The 16544-nt window shown below is 46.0% G+C and overlaps 1 protein-coding gene across 2 annotated transcripts in view; it reads left to right on the top strand.

Moving 5' to 3' along the window:
- The first annotated feature begins 4452 nt into the window (after positions 1–4452).
- Positions 4453–16544, top strand: part of RELN (reelin) — a 357318-nt gene continuing 345226 nt past the window's right edge. For both annotated transcript variants that reach the window (XM_040971387.1, XM_040971386.1), the window contains exon 1: positions 4453–4690. In XM_040971387.1, coding sequence (XP_040827321.1) covers positions 4453–4690 — 238 coding nt within the window. The remainder of the gene's footprint in view (positions 4691–16544) is intronic.

Below are 16544 nucleotides of genomic sequence, written 5' to 3'. Positions count from 1 at the left end.
ATCTAAACCCATGCAGGTGTGACTGTGTAGCATGAGACTCTCAAACTATTTCTGTTGACTCATGGGGTCTTGTTTCTCACAGCATTAACGATTTTTTTTTTTATTGTGAACATGGGTACCCTACGTCTTCATCTGTTGTAAGGGTTTTTCTGTTGTTTTGCTTCTTAGAGATGATTTAAATTTGGCTCTTTCAGGTGTGGGGGGACACATTCAAGACCACGTTCAGTGAATTGTTGGCTTAAGGTTGCCTAAATCAAATGAAAGTGTGATTTTGGATCACAAACCCGTGAGGGGGCAGATGGTAGCATTGTGTCTTGGTGAGAGAACTCCGTTGTCTTTCACTATGGTGTAAAGACGGAGGAAATTGAAAGAAATTTCTCGAATTCAGCTTCCTATTGAGGGTCTAACTATTTGGAGAAGGTTATAGATTGGTGCTTGTTTTTTGTTCATTTGGTTTTCATTTGTTTCTCATGTTCCCTTTGATTAGACTGCTTTGCAATCCAGTTACTTCTGTAGAGTACCGTACCAACAAAATGAATTAGTAGTTGTTAAAGAAAGCTGCTTGGATGTCACAGTGAAGTTATTGTAAATATTTTTAAACACTTATTCAGAATTTCTGTTCCTCTGTCCTCACAGGCTGGCAATAGATAGCTTGTGGACTAGCCTGCAAACGACACTATGAGAAGCACTGTTCTATCACGCAGCCCACTTGGGGCAGGCCCTGCACTTTATCTCCAGTGGCCATGTCCCACATGGCCATCAGAAGGGAAACTCTAGGGCCACTGAAATGGGCAGATGTCCCCAAGTGCTCGGTGGGTTGCAAACCCAGTGTTTTATCTTTGGATTCCTGCTCTCCGCCACAAGCCAATACTTCCTCCTCTCACTGAAATGCATGGGCAGGTTCACCAAAAGACATGTGTCAGAATATTTTTTTTCAACGGCACTGATCATAGGTGCTCAAAACCAAGAAACGGCCAAAATGCCGTTGTCAGTGGGTGAGTGAACACATAGGCATATGAATGACCAAATGGTGGCTACTTGCTACATGCGACAACATGAACAATTTTCATGTCATGATTTTAAGCTTAAAAAGCATACATAAAACTCCTCTATGTCATTTCATCTATGTAAAGCTGGAAAACAAGCAAAAATAACCAACCTGAAGATATATTTTTGTCCCCACTCGAGGAAAGCTCCATGCCTTGGGAAAAAGCAATCATTCCAAAAGCTCACAAGGACTTGTGGCTAGTGTTTTCTGGATGCTCCTGACACGGGCGTTCCTTTTGTAGCACTAACTGCATTGTGCTCTGCTCTTGGGATTTGTTTGTTCCTGTGCGTAAATGTCAATACTCCATTGCGTCTCTCCTCCCAAATGAAAGGGAGAGTCCCGATGAAACTGTGGGATACACCTTGATGATATGATACTAGATGTTCTACCATTGTCATTGCTTACCGTGCCACGATGCACTTAGCAGAATGTGGACTTGCGACTATTGCTGAAGGACTATGCTAACTGTTGTAATTATATGGGGGGAAATGGTGGCTGGGAGGAAGGGGAAGGGTGTGTGTGGGGGGAATCCTTATTCCTACAAAACCATATCATGGAAAATAAAAATATTTAAAAATATGGGAAAAGGATGAAATGCAAAAAAAAAAAAAGTTTACTTGGGGTTGGCATTCTGGTGCAGTGGGTTAAACCATGATTTCTTTCCACTGAGGATTATTTTTATAGAAAATGCTTGGCTTAAAATGTTTTTTCTCTTGTATTTTCCCTTTGCTTTTTTCTATACTAATTTTTTTTTTTTGTATACATCTTAGCTTCCTTCCTCACTTAAGCCTTCACTATCTTCCTTTTTAACTTGCCATTCTTTAGTTTCATTTAGGACATACCATTCTTTTTGAAAAAAAAAGTTATTTTGAAATAGAGACAGAGGTCTCCCATTTACTGGCCACCAAGAGCCAGGACCGGACCAAGCTGTAGCCCAAATCCAGAAACCCAAGTTTGGGTCTCCCCTAAGGGTGGCAAAAATTTCAATCCTAGATTGCAAACTCCATGAGGTAGACTTTCATCACTGCTGAGTCCATCGGAACTACCCTTACTGTGTCAAGGGGGTGAGAACTCATTCACCCTTTAAAACATTCTCCAGAGAGGCTGAGTTACGATGAGGGGCCAGGTAAAGACCTGGGGGTGAAGGGTACCAGACAGGTGAGGCGTGAGGGTGGGGAGAGGAGGGCTAAAGGGTGTGCAGTAAGGCTACGGGACCTGAGCAGCCAGACAAGCTCATGCAAACCCCAACTCAAGTCAGTGTTGAAGACTTGAGTTCTGTTTTAGAAATGGTGGTGTAATGACTTTTTATGGACTCACAATTTCTCTCATGTTAACATTGTTTTTTTATTTAAAAAAAAGTTTTTTTAATTGATTACATTGCATTATGTGACACAGTTTTATAGGCACTGGGATTCTCCCCTCCCCTCCCCTCAACCCGCCCCCTCCCCCACCCCCGGTGGATTCCTCCACCTTGTTGCATTAGCACAGTTCAAATTGAGTTGATGATGTTAACATTGTAATGTAGGGTGGCATTAGTATGCTCTGGCAGGACGTGTGTCTCACAGCCAGTCCTTAGACATCCCCTCTTTACCAGGTAATTTCATTTACTGAGTGCAGCATCCCAGGGGCTTTGGGCTATCCGCGACTGCTTTACCGTGCCATAAGCAGGGAGCTGGATGGGATGTGCAGCAACCAGGACAAGAACCAGGGCCCAAATGGGACGCCAGCGATCGCAGGGGGGAGGATTAGCCAATTGAGCCCATGGCGCGGGGACCATATTTTGCGTTTCTTTTGTGGCAGGTGAACCCTTGAAGGATTTTCAGGGCTTGCAAAGGCAGGTAGAAGTGGTCACTTTGTACCTATGCAAACTCGGAAGAAAAACGTGTGTGTGTGTGTGTGTGTGTGTGTGTGTTGCAATGAAGCCACTGCAGAGGTCTCCCGGTGGTCCCGTTTTTATACTTCTTACTCCAAGACAGCGTCTCTTTTCTATTTTACAATCCACTTCTTGGCGTTTTTCTGGGCCTGGTGACCCGCCACGGGTGGGAGAGCCTGACAGCGCCGCTCCCCGGGGCTCCTCCGGATGCCACGGGGCCCCCACCAGACGGCTTTCCAAACGCGCTTAGAATGACCATCCCGCCTCCCCGCAGGTGCCCTGCGCGAGCGACTCATCACCGCCCGCTTCCATCACCTCCGCCTCCCCTTCGCCCTGGTCGCTCCTCCCCAACCCCGGCCCCATCAGGGCCATGGGTCACCCCTGACATTTAGAGGAAATAAACACTGACTTAAAAAAAAAAAAAAATCCTGCCTGCGCCCGCTCCCGGCGCAGAGCTCCGCGGGTCGTTTCAGCCTCGGACAAATCACCATTTCCAGGCACCTCGCGAGGCTGCCAACCCCACTTTCCCTTCATCCCATGTTTAAATCCGGCTACTGATGGGGGATCGGGCGCCAGGGGGACCTGGAAGGGAGCGGAGAAGCGCGAGGGGACCCCGGGCGCGCGGTGGCGGGTGGGCGTTGGGGGGCCGCGAGCCCCGAGGGGCCGCGGGGCGCAGACAAAGGAGCCGGCGCCCTCGCGCGCGTCCCCCGTTCCTCCCCTCACGCATCCTATAACGCGGGGGGGGGGATGGCGATGGATGCTGGGAGAAGGCTACCCTGAGGGCCACAGGGGCTTGGCCTGCGCCCGTCCGTCCGTGGGCGCGCTCCGGCCAGCTGGGCGTGGGGTCCTGGGGTGTCTTTTTTTCCCAGTCCCCACCTCCACCCACCCCCTCCGCTTCAAAAATTCGCCCGCTCTCCCCTCGGGGAGCCTCAGCGTCCCTGTCGCCTCACAGCCGGGGCTCGGGTTCCCGGTTCCCTGGCCCTCCGAGGGGCTGCAGGCCGGGTTCCCGTGAGGCGTGCGCCGCCTCAGCCGCCTCAGCCGCCGCCTCACCTCTGCGCTCGGCGAGGCGCTCGCAGCCGGGAGGGCGCGCGCGGGGCCGGGCGTGCGCGCGTGCGTGCGCGCGCGGGAGGGCGGGGGAGCCGCGGGGACACGTGTGGCGGGGCGGAGTGGGGCGGGGTGCGGGGCTTTAAGAAGGTGTGCGTGCAGCGGGGCGGCCGCTTTCCCAGGCCTGGCCGAGGGGGAGAGTCGCGCCGAGGCCTTGGTGGCGGCGGCGGCGGCGGCGGCGGCGGCGGAGGAGGAGGAGGAGGCGACGCACCGAGGCTGCGGAGTTCGCGCTCACGGCGCCCGCAAAAGCCCCGGCGTCCCGCGGCTCCCCAGGCCCTCACAAAGTTACTTTGGGAGCCGCGCGGTCTCCCCGCGGAAGTTGCCGGCCGAGCCCTCCCGGCTCGTCACCGCTCGGCGGCCTCGCCCTCCCTCGGTCCCGGCGTGTCCCGAACTGGATGAGCGAGCGGCGCGCGGGGTGCGCGGCGGCATGGAGCGCGGGCGCTGGGCCCCGCGGACTTTGCCCGTGGTGCTGCTGCTGCTGCTGCTCCTCGGGGCGACGCTGAGGGGTCGCGCGGCCGTGGGCTATTCCCCCCGCTTCTCGCCCTTCTTTTTCCTCTGCACCCACCACGGGGAGCTGGAAGGGGACGGGGAACAGGGCGAGGTGCTCATCTCGCTGCACATCGCGGGCAGCCCCACCTACTACGTGCCAGGACAAGAATACCATGGTAGGTACCTCGATGTCTCCGTGCTCCCACCCACCCACTCACCCACCCTCTTACCCCCCGGAGAGCGTCTTTTTTTTTTTTTAAATCTCTTGCATAGGGGGATCATTTCAAACCCAGAGTGTACCCCAGTCCTCCTTCCGCCGCCGCGCGCCACAGGCTGGGTGGGGTGGGTGGGTGGGGTGGCGAGGGAATAAAGTTAGTGGGGGAAATCGAGTCTCGAGTTGGGATGGAGCCACTCCGGACGGGGTCCCCCCCTCCAGTGGTTGAGCCGGCCGCCGCTGCGCTAAATGCCGGGCAATTCCTGGGAGAGGATAGTAGGGGACTCGGGTTGGTGGGTACCCTGCCACGCTGAGGGAGCGGGGAGCATCTTGCTGGAGTTCGGGGGCTTAGGAGAGGGTGATAGGAGGTGTGTGGGGGTGCAGCTGTCACTTGGGCTTTGCGCACCGACTGGTGACAAGGGTCGGGGCTGCCCCGCGCCGTCCCGCCACCAAGCTCCCGCAGCTGGTCCAGGCAGGAGCTGGTCCAGGCAGGAGCGCCCTTTCTCCCATCCCTTGGACGTCAGGGAGGCGGCTCGCTGCAGGGAGCGCAGGTGGCCTTGCCAACGTCCGTCACAGAGATGTTTCTAATGGCAGTGGTACTTTTAACCCGCACGGTGTTTGCGGGTAAGCATTTTGTCGGTGATGCTTTCTAATAACTTTTTTTTTTTTTAACTCTTCCTAGCTTGAGTTTCTGGGTGAAGCCTGGAAACCCTCCTCCCCACCCCCCCGTGATTTAAAGGCACATTTTTTTTTTTTTTAAATCAGGGGACCCTGTTGGAGCCCCTTACAAAAATTAAGTACTCCGGAAGATGTAGGGTTTTAGCAATGAGAAATATCATTTTATTTTGAGCTGTGCATAAAAGTAGAGAAATACAAAAATGTCCGTTTTGGGTGTTTCTGTTGGGATTCTGCAGCTGTAAAGCAGTGACAGCCACTATTTAATTAGAATTTGAACGTACCAAATATTTGTAAGCAGCCAGATACAGTCGACTGTCAGCTTGGGTCTCATCACGGTTTGTTGACACGGCGAGAGAGCCAGCAGAATCCTGGCATTCAGTTAGACAAGCCCTTAAACATTATAAGAATCCCTAAGATTTCTTTTTCTTTCTTGAAAAAAAAAATACCTGTAAAACTGCTTTAAAATATTTGCCCTAGATAAATGCTTCCTCGCTGTGTTAAAGCAGTGTTTCTCGCAACTTTCTCATTGCAGAAAGTTCAACTTACTGGAATTTGCACCTTATTTTTGGAAAATTAATTTTCAGTAACTAGTCTGATCTTTTTTAAAAAAAAAATCCTTCGGGCGCTGTCTTTCCAAGAATGGTTGGTGCTTGTTTTCTCAAGTCGTGATGCCCTTGAGGTGGGCAGAAGCCAATGTGGTGACAACGGGGACCTAACCCGAGCAGATTGGCTGTGCTGGGCTCTCAGTGTGATGAGCCTCAGCAAACGTGCCAGCTCTGGGGAGACTGGTGGGTGACCCAGGGGGACTTGTCAGATGGTGATGAAAAAGAGCCTGTGATGCCAGAAAGTCTGTGTTTCTGTCTTCCACGTACCATCCTGTGAGGTGGCAGCATGGGAAAGTTAAAAAAAAAAAACCACAAAAACCACTACCGTCACTATTGTCTTTTGCTCGCGTGTAAGTAGACACCAAGAGCAAAGTGCAGTACTTTCTATTGGACATTGGGAGGCAGAAACGCGCAGAAACTTTCAAGTTCTATCTCTTTGCTGCCACTGATGAGGTAGAAAAACCTTCTAAGCTTTGAGATAAGGCCGGCTTTTACATTCCCACTACCTGTCTCACCAGGCATTTCTGTTTGAGCTCCAGCTGTGGCTTTCCCTGCGGGAAATGCTTTCTTTAGGCTTGAAGGTTAATTTTGCAACAAATTGTTTTAGCATCTCTTATGAGTTGAACTGATAGCTCCGAACTTAACGCTATATACTTTTGTGATGGGGTTGTTTTGATATGTGACCAAAATGAAGAACACGTTCACCAAAAAAGTCTGTGCAGGCTTAGGAATCCATAGGGTGTTACCGTGTTCTGGAGCTTTACAATGTAACCAACTGTATCAGGAAAAACCAGTGTTAAGTAGATTTACATGGAACTTGCTCTAGGATGAGTGGTGATGGGCGCTAGGCTGATGTGACATTTCACTTGCGGTAATGCACTAAAGTTGAGGTGGTGTGTATGGTGGCACCTGACGGGGAGACAGGGAGTATGCGACACTCTAAATAAGATGTCTAGAATAAAAGCGGTTCAGAATTATGAGTTTCTGTGTGTGTGATGTTTAGTTAAAGGTTTCTGTCAAAAATCTTTGACCCTCAAAAATGAAAAAAATATATAGACTGCTTGAGGCAGTAACAGAACTGTCACACGTTTCCACCAGACGTTTTCATCATGTGTTTGCTGCATCAAGCACTCTGTAACGTATGGACAGGTCTAATAGACTTCTAGCTCTCAGGCCAGGGGTGTCCTTCACTCTGTTTGTACCTTACATCTTTTTAAGTCCCCTTGTCTGTGACTCCCCAGTGATGGCAGTTTGCCATAGGATGAACTCCTTCCATGAATGTAAAATCCTAGGACTTTATCAAAAAGAGAGGTGTCATCTTGAATGAGAAAGATCTCAGGGTCACAGATGTTTTTTTTTTTTCTAAGTCATTCCCTGCTCCTGAGTGGGACTACCAGGTGCCAAATGTGGGTAATTTTGTTGCTTCGCAGAAAGTTACAAATGACCGGACAATAGGAAGTGGAGAGCTAGATGGGTTAGGTAGCTGTTGGTCCCCAGCCACGCCCAGCAGCTGACTGCCCCAGTTTCTAAGAGGGTGGTTGTGACACTCTTAGGTCAAGGTGGAATCTGCAGCTTCCTCTCCCACAGTGGTCCTTCTTCCCTTTTTGCACCTCCTGGCTATCTGTCGATTTTGTTTCCTAACTCCTCTCATCAATCCATTTACAGTGAATGTGGCTTTCCAGTGTGAAAAATTTCCCCCACTTTTTTTTTCTTCACAACTGTATGTAGAAAGATGGTTTTCGCTGTTGCTTTTGCTTAAATTAGCTTTGGCATCATTAAACAGAAAGAGAATAATGTTACGGGCTAGGAAGACCTTAGAGGCCCTGAAATCCTAGCAGCGAACACTTCTCCACTTGTGAAGTTGCCTGTGGAGTCAACATCAGAGGAAAGATCAGCCTTGAGAGAAGACAAGGTGACTACAAGCCAAGTATGGATAAATGGATCTGTCCCAAACAGTTGAGCTTCAGCGAGACTGTTTAACGGAATTCCTTATTACAGTGTATCAATAAGAAATATGATCTAAATTATCTATCAAGGGGAACAAATCCTGTCTTGATGGAAGTGGTTGAGTGATATGCCCCTGACTCTGTAGACAGAGGATTCTGTTATATTTGCTACATCCAGTAGCGCTGTGGGTGGTTTCTTCCTATTAGCATTTCCATACCCTTTCTTCCAGTCATACTGTGGAGACTGCAGGAAAATCAATTTCCTACTGTTAAAAGCTGAATATTTCCTTAAAAAAAAGTGTAATCAGGATAAAATACTGGGGGCACCTCGTTCTAACAGATGCCGGTTATCTGTTGTCCTGGATACCCTGTGTTCTGAAACCAACTGGTTGCTACTTAAAAATCACCATTCCAAGAAAGCGCAGTGAATGTGGTGACCTGCCAGCTACTGGGGCCATCTCCCTGTCGGGCACAGTGCTAGGATATAGACTGCTGATTTAGTTCTTTAGAAAGATGCGATTTGACTGTTGGAATGAAAGCACTTTACTTTTGCTAAGGTAGCTGTTGTTGACTCTGTGTGTGTGTGTGTGTGTGTGTGTGTGTGTGTGTGTGTGTGTGTATCCTTTGGTCTCAGATTCTTGAATCAGCATATTGAAACTCTTAGGATCATTCATCAAACGCAATTTATAAATGAACTGCAGCTGTGTCCTGCTTAGGTAACACTGAAAATTTGGCATTTTAAACATCTTCCTCTACTTGCCATGTTGTTCTTACTTAATGTGTGTACTTAAAACGTGTTTTACTGATGTAGCTTGGATTGTTTCTTAGCCTGAATAAATCTTGCCTCATGTAATTTGTATTCCTTGTGTGAATTTCAATGTTAGTCTTAGATTAAAGAATTAGAGCATTAGAGTCATAATTCAGAACATCTCAGTTTGGCAGAAAGTCTTACTCCATTCATAGTACTTCATTGCTAGAGCTTATTTAGAATGGTTCTTTCCAATTTATAATATTCTATTTCATTGCACATGTCAAAAATAAAATAGGAAATTTGTGTCATTGTATATAGGGGAGGTTTTTTTTTTTTGCAGAACTGCCTTATTCAAATACGTTTTCATCATTGAAAAGAGGATGCTATTGTAATGAGATTTCAAAGTCAATATTATTGACTTTTCAATTTTTTTTATAAATTAATTTTATTCTAGAGAAAATATCTTGGACTCATCTTTGATTTCTTTGTACCCTTTTGGGAATTGGTCAGCTCTACAGCCTGGTCTGGGAACCTCACATTGTAAATTATTTGGGATAGGTTGTGATAATTGTTTTTAGACATTTATTATGTCTGTGTTCCTCATGAGTAGTTGCTGGTGCAGTAGCACCTTAAGTAATCTTTACAGTTGACAATCATAAATACATAGGTCATTTATTGGAATATTTGCATTTTAAAACAGTTATGCTAATCAATATCAGTCCTTTAAATAAAAATAGAGAAAACCATCAGATGAATCTAAACTCAGTCAAGTAAAAAAAGATAATGGAATGTCTGGGCTGGAATGGGCAGGTTTGCTGTGAACAGAAGTCAGGTAGGGTATTCCTGGGTAATGGCAAAACACACATAAAAAGAAATTCATTTATGTAACTATTCTAGTTTAAAAATCATTGGGGTGAATAAGACACGCTTCCCCTAACTTTAGAGCCGTTCAAAAAAAATTCAAAAGGAGAGTCATTTTTAAAAAAAAAAATCTTCACCACTCAAGAAAAAAAAATGGTGAAGCCCATTTTCAGAAAGTAGGAATGAATTATTCAGCTTAAATCTCATAAGGATCGCTTAAACATGGAGATGATGTGTTTTTTTTTTAATCTGGGCTCCAGGACATTGTACAAGAAATGATATTCCTTAGGTGTCAGTTGCGTGGCTCAGAGAGTAATTTTCACCACAGTCACCTGCCATGCTCATCTCAAAGAAGGCTGAGCTTTTGACAGGTTGAATGCTGTGCCTGTGGGCTGACCAATTATTTTTAAAATGTGCCTTCTTTAAAACTATGCACACTTCACCCCCCTTTTTCACTCTGTCCCCTGTAGGTCCCAACCACAGCCAATGAATTTGAGACTGTGTCTGTGTGTAGGAGATAAGTACAGATGTGCAAATGTTGATCTGCAGCGAAGGTAGCCCTAATCGCCCAAAACACGAAGCTAAGCTGATTAAACTGCTTTAGCACCACAAAGAGATAGTTAGAGGGTCTTTGGGTTTCACATGTCAACTTGAAATATCCTGAAATCCTTTTCTTAGAAAAATAAGTTACTGTTGAAAACAGAGGTCCCTCTAAATGTCTGGGGGGGGTGGGGTTCAAGAGTCTTCCTAACATCACTGCTTGAGCACACCCACGAACGTAGGGCCCTGAGAAGGACCAGTACGCTCTTCACATACCCACCCCGTGGACTGCCTGTCCTGCTCTGGTCCCCCTTCCTTTCTTCTAGGCCTTCTCAGTTGCTCCCCTTGTCTCTCCTCCGTAGGCCCTCTTAGATTCTGCCTTCCTTTTTCATTTCGCTCTTGATGACTCTATTCCTTTTTTCTTATGTCTTCCCTTCAAGCTTCCCTTGTCACCAATTCTACTTCGTTTCCCTCTTCTAATATGTACTATGGGAAGTAGCAGTGTGTACACACACACGCACACACACCTGCCATAGTATTTGTTGGCTGTGTGATCATAGAAGGGGCTCAAAATTGGCTTGTATATTGCCATTATAAAAAATGAGCTTTATCGGCTTATTAAAACATTTCTAGTTCCTCTTTTAAAACACTAAAGATTAGTATTTCCCAAAGAAAAGTAGTCCTACCTGCTCCACTATAAAATGTCTTAGAAGAACTGGCAAGCCAGCAGTTCGTGGGATTCTGAATTAGCTGCTTTCTTTGCTGTCAGTGGTGTGGTCAAACTGTAGAATCTGAAGTTTGTGCACAAAATCTCAGCTATACCAGATAGAAGTGTTGTAGCAATTGGAAGGCTGCACACTGAATTCACCTGAAACCAAAAGGCAACTCAGAGATATCTTGAATGCTTGAGAACTGCAGGATGGTTCTGGTATATTGAAGAAGGCCTAACTTCATCATCATGTCTGTTACCTTAAATTGTTGCCTTACTGGTCAACAGTGACTGGGTCAAGGTGACTGGCATTATTCAGTAGGCAGACCAGAGAGGGACACAGTGGAGGGAAGGGTGAAACCCACTGGATTGGCAGCAAAGAAGGGAGCTGTGGTGATCTGGGTTAAGTTCTACAGTCTTGCTTTCTTTTCATATTTAATGTATTTGTTCAACAGGCAGTGGAAAGAGTGAGGGTAAAGAGAATGAACATGAGAGAGGAAACTCCTGCATGTTAATTTATCCCTCAGTTGTTCTTATGGGCAAGGGCTGGGCAGGGCAGGGCTGGGCTGGGCTGGGCTGGGCTGGGCTGGGGTCAGAGCTGAGGAAAGGAACTCAACCCAGGTCTTGCAGTTAACTCATAGCATCACTGCTATCTCCCGGGTCTGAATTAGCAGGAAGCTGGAATCAAGATTCAGTGCTGGGAATTGAACCTGGGTCCTCCGATAGTGTCTTAAGACAGGTGTTTTAAGCCATGATTTAACTACCAAGTTATTCTTGCCTTTGCAGACCCACATGCTGTGGACTTTCTGGAACAGGAACTACTTCATTTTGCTTTGTGTGAACTCTAGTGACTCTTCCAGCTTCAAAATTTTAAGATTCTGAGGCTCAGAGCTCAGCCTTGCTACGTTGGTTAGAAAAGAAAAAGTCCAGAGAGGTACCATGGTGTACTGGAAAGAGCTGGAAATTTTGCAGCAGGGAAGTTCATGTGCATATCTTGTACCTCTAACTTCAGATTCTTCATTGAGAATATAGAAGTAATAGTTTCCACATGTGGCAACTATGTGTATATCTATATAAATATAGATTTGTGTATATAAAGCAGCTGGCACGCAGCATATGCTTAGTAGATATTACTAGTTATTAGCTATTACGGTCTCCAACTTGAAAACAGACACCCTGTCCAGATGAGAGCTGTTCACCCATGCCTGTTCCTCTAGTGCCTCGCCAACAAAGTGGCACATCTCAAGTGCAATTCCAAGTTGAGTTTGTTGAGGAGGGTCACGAAAATGGAAAATCAACTTATTACCAAATATGTGTAACTAAACACCGCTTCCATTAGAAGTGTGTTTCTTGCCTACAGTTATCGTAAAGTTAATTAGGATGGTTTTAATCAAATAAAACTTTCTTTAACTTACTTCCTCAGTCAAACACTCCTGCCCCTGAGTTGAGTAGTTCTGCTTACTTTGACCACAATAACTATCAAAAACATGTGGGTTTAGGTGGTGGTCTAAGAGACACCTCAAGTGCGTACAGGTAGATGGATTGAATGCTTGTGTGTTTTGTTAAATTCTAAATACGATTCAAGGGTTTTTATCAAAAAAGAGATGGGACATGTATGTCATGAAAAAGCTGTGCGTGGATTGCAAAAAAAATTTCTACATCAAAGTATACTTCTCTGGAATATAATTTTCTCTGGACTTTTTGAAATACCCTTGTATATTTTTGTGCAAGCCTTTGTGAAGTACTTTCAAATGCAAAAGTCTTTCTGCTGAACTGGAACTGAGAGAGAATGATTTTTGATCGAGAGTGCTGGGTCCTTGGAGACTAAGTGGAGAACCTTAAGTTCGGAAGTGGTTAGCTGGTAAACCACTTAAGAGAAAATACACACTTGTCAGTAAAAGGCCTTGGCAGACTAGCGCATGCTGTGTCTGCTCTGTCTGCTACAGGCAAGTTTATGGATTGTCCTTTTTTTTCTTTTTTAAGATTTATCTATTCTTATTACAAAGTCAGATAATCAGAGAAGAGGAGAGACAGAGAGGAATATTTTCCGCCCAATGATTCACTCCCCAAGTGGCCACTACGGCTGGTGCTGTGCCAACCCAAAGCTGGGGGACAGGAACCTCCTCCAGGTGTCCCACGTGGGTGCAGGAACCCAAGGCTTTGGGCCGTGCTCATCTGCTTTCCTAGGCCACAATCAGGGAGCTGGATGGAAAGTGGAGCTGCCAGGATTAGAACCAGCGTCCATATGGGATCCCGGTGCGTTCAAGGTGAGGTTTTAGCCGCTAGGCCACCATGCCAGGCCCAAGTTTGTGGATTGTCAAAGGAGTTAGAGGATCTCAATGGCAGACTCCAGACTTTATGAAGTTGACATTTTCTTTGGACTGTTTTTAAAAGCAGTTGCCCTGTTCCTAGACTCAATAAGTGTCTCATTCTGTGGCACACCTTGTTTTCTACAGTCCTCTCCAAGATGCCTGTCTTACTGATGTTGTGTAGGTGAGATGTATCCAGTTAAAACTACTGCCTGTTACACTTGCAGTTCCATGTAGCTCAGTAGGTGACAGTCTGCTGATGGTTGGTTGTGAAGCCCATGAAAGAGATTTGCAAAAGATTTAACAGGCGTATCTCTTATGTTTTGTCTTCAGTTTTGTTGCTTGCTTGTTTGGTTTGTTGGTTGATGTTTTTTGGTCATACTCAACCTGTGTCTTCTCACCAGGATGTGGTGTAGGCTGCTGTGACCCTGAGGAGTGTGGCCGCATACTCAGGATAGAGAAACAGAATGGTAGAGAGGGCCTGGATCCTTGCAGACAGTACCAGCCCTGGAATAATTTGAGGGTTTCTTGTATCATAAGCAAAATTACTCCTGTTCTGAATGTTGTCCTAATTGAGACATTGTTTCCTGTAAACACAGAAAGGAATCTATTCACAATCTCTGTAGTGTCCGTCACAATGCTTGTAGCAAGTTCTGAAATCCTTTATGCCTCGGGTGCTTTTGGTCACTGTGATGGAGCTAGGATGTTTATTAAGACGCCTTTGACAGTGTATTTCCATGTGTCACTGCAGGTGGTAACAACGGTGCATTTTGTGTTCACTCTTGTAGCTGAGCTCTGGGAAAGTAATCTGTGCATGACCTCCGGTTTCTGGAGTCTCTTATTTACTGACAGTTGATGCCTGTTTTCGTTTCTGTCTCTGAACTTTATTTGCTGACACTCCTGTCTCTCTGGAGTGCAGTGTCACCATGTGCGACTCCTTTGACATTTAGAACCCGTAGGTCCATGCGTGATTGGTCATGAATGTGAGCCGTGCCCTAACCTTCACCTTGTTTGTTATGTCTGGCTCAGCCTCCAGGACCAGATCCAAGCTTGTCATTTCTCTTGTCTGTGACACATCCACAGAGGAAACAGACAGAGTACAGTTGCCTGCAGGAACATGTCATCATTTGTTTCAGGCCACCTTTGCTGTGAACGTTAACCTATCTGTGTTATGATCAAAATCGCAGTTCTTTTCACACTTCCTGTTCTTGCATCGACACTTCCTGCGTGCTCATCCTGCACAAGCTGTTGATGTCCAGCGTTTGTGAAGGAGGGACGTGGGACAGTTAGTTTGTATCTAGCTGTTTGCGTTCACATTCCTGTTTGGAGCACTGCTACTGACTGAAAAATGACAGCTGATGGGCTACCTGGATAAATTAATTGCGACCATAGCAATAAGAGCAAACCCTAAGTCAATACAGCATAGATGCCGGAAACTGACCTAGGTGTTTTACATGTATTAGTCTATGTGATTCTTTTTTTTTTTTAAAGATTTATTTTTATTATTTTTTTATTGGAAAGGCGGGTATACAGAGAGGAGAGACAGAGAGGAAGATCTTCCGTCCGATGATTCACTCCCCAAGTGAGCGCAATGGCCGATGCTATGCCGACCCGAAGCCAGGAGCCTCTTCCGGGTCTCCCACGCGGGTGCAGGTTCCCAAAGCCTTGGGCCGTCTTCGACTGCTTTCCTGGGTCACAGGCAGGGAGCTGGATGGGAAGCGGGGCTGCTGGGATAGAACCGGCTCCCATATGGGATCCCGGGCGTGCAAGGCGAGGACCTTAACCACTTGGGCCACCACGCTGGGCCCAGTTTATGTGATTCTCAAAAGCTTCCCTGAGGTAGGTGCTGTTGCCCTCCTCCTGTGGATACAGATACTGGGTCACAGACAGATAAGGACTGTGTGTAAGAGCACAAGGCAACTGTTGGAGAATTTGTCTTGCTCCATACCTTGCAAAAATTATTTATTTTTAATTGAAAAGGCAGATTTACAGAGAGAAGTTTCACTCCCCAAATGGCTGCCACAACTGCAGCTGAGCTGATCCAAAGCCAAGAGCCAGGATTTTCTTCTGAATCTCCCAAGTGAGTTCAGGGTCCCGAGGCTTTCAACCATCCTCTGCTGCCTTTCCAGGCCACAAGCAGGGAGCTGGAATGGAAGTGGAACAGCCAGGACACAAAGTGGCATCTGTATGGGATGCCAGCACTCTAAGTTTGAGGATTAGCCAATTGAGCCATCATGCCAGTTTCTTGTCCCACATTTGTAACCTGTGAGCACTTTTTTAAAAAGTGATAATTATTTCAGGAAAGTGAAAAATGGCAAGAAATAATAAAAATCATTTCAAGAAAGTTAAAATCAGAAAAAAAGGTAATTTTGTTATTTAAAATATAGATTGCAAGGCGGATGTGAAGATACCTTCTAAAAGGTCCAAGTCCTACATCTGAGAAGCTAGGTTTGATGGCTGGCTCCTTAAGGCAGGCTTCCTGCTTATGCAGACCCTGCAAGGTTTAAGTCATTGGGTTCTCATTGCCCACGAAGAAGACCTGGGCTGAGTTTCCAGCTCCCAGGCTCAGGGTCACCCAGCCTGGAAAATCATGAGCATGTAGGGAATAAACTATTGGTAGGAGTTGTCTGTATTTTGTTTTCTCTCTCTCAGTGCCTCGCAAATAAATGGATTACAACAAGGAAATAAGAAAAGTAAAGCTTTCAAGAATCAATCCGAAAGGCTGGAGTTTCATAATCTTAATTCTTGGTTGTTTGTACGCAGTGTCTTCCAGATAAAGCTCAAATCGAACATGGTATCTAGTGTGCTAGTTTTGTGAAACAAATGACACGCTTTCCAAGAACAATGACGGGACCACCAGAGGCATTTAAACATCATGTTCAAAAATCGAACAGTTTTATGATTTTTGTTGATTCTGAATCAGAAGTCTTTTTTTTTTCTGTGACTCACCCATAGAACTTAAGTCTTAAATGCCAGAGGAGAATGTAAGGAATTATGTAGCTAGAGACATTTTAAAACATTTCATTGAAGTTCGTCTGTTTGTCGTATGTTCCTTCCTTCAGGAAATGACGTCAAGCATTATCATTCCACGTCTACAGCTTGTGGAACTGAGTGATGTGGCGTACAGTGGAAGTCCTGGGAGATGACCCGCAGCTTGCTGCAGAGTCTGATCCACTCATGGCTTTGTCCATACAATGTCATCAAAACCAGTAGAATAACATTTACTTTGTACTTGACTTTATGGAGTCACTTTTCTCACATGGATCAGATATTTTCTTAAAATATATATATATATTTCTTGAAAAGTAGAAATGAGGAAAGAACTTCCATCTACTGCTTCACTTCCTAAATGCTGTTGTGGTCTTAGGCAGCTAGTTCAGGGTCACAGGCTTGGAAGCCATTTTTTCCCCAACTGCA

Source organism: Ochotona curzoniae, unplaced genomic scaffold, assembly GCF_017591425.1.
Source record: "Ochotona curzoniae isolate NIBS_2020 unplaced genomic scaffold, NIBS_Ocur_1.0 contig_21, whole genome shotgun sequence".
NCBI classification, from domain to species: Eukaryota; Metazoa; Chordata; class Mammalia; order Lagomorpha; family Ochotonidae; genus Ochotona; species Ochotona curzoniae.
The sequence above is the reverse complement of the archived record's forward strand: the minus strand, read 5'-3'. Positions and strand labels throughout refer to the sequence as shown.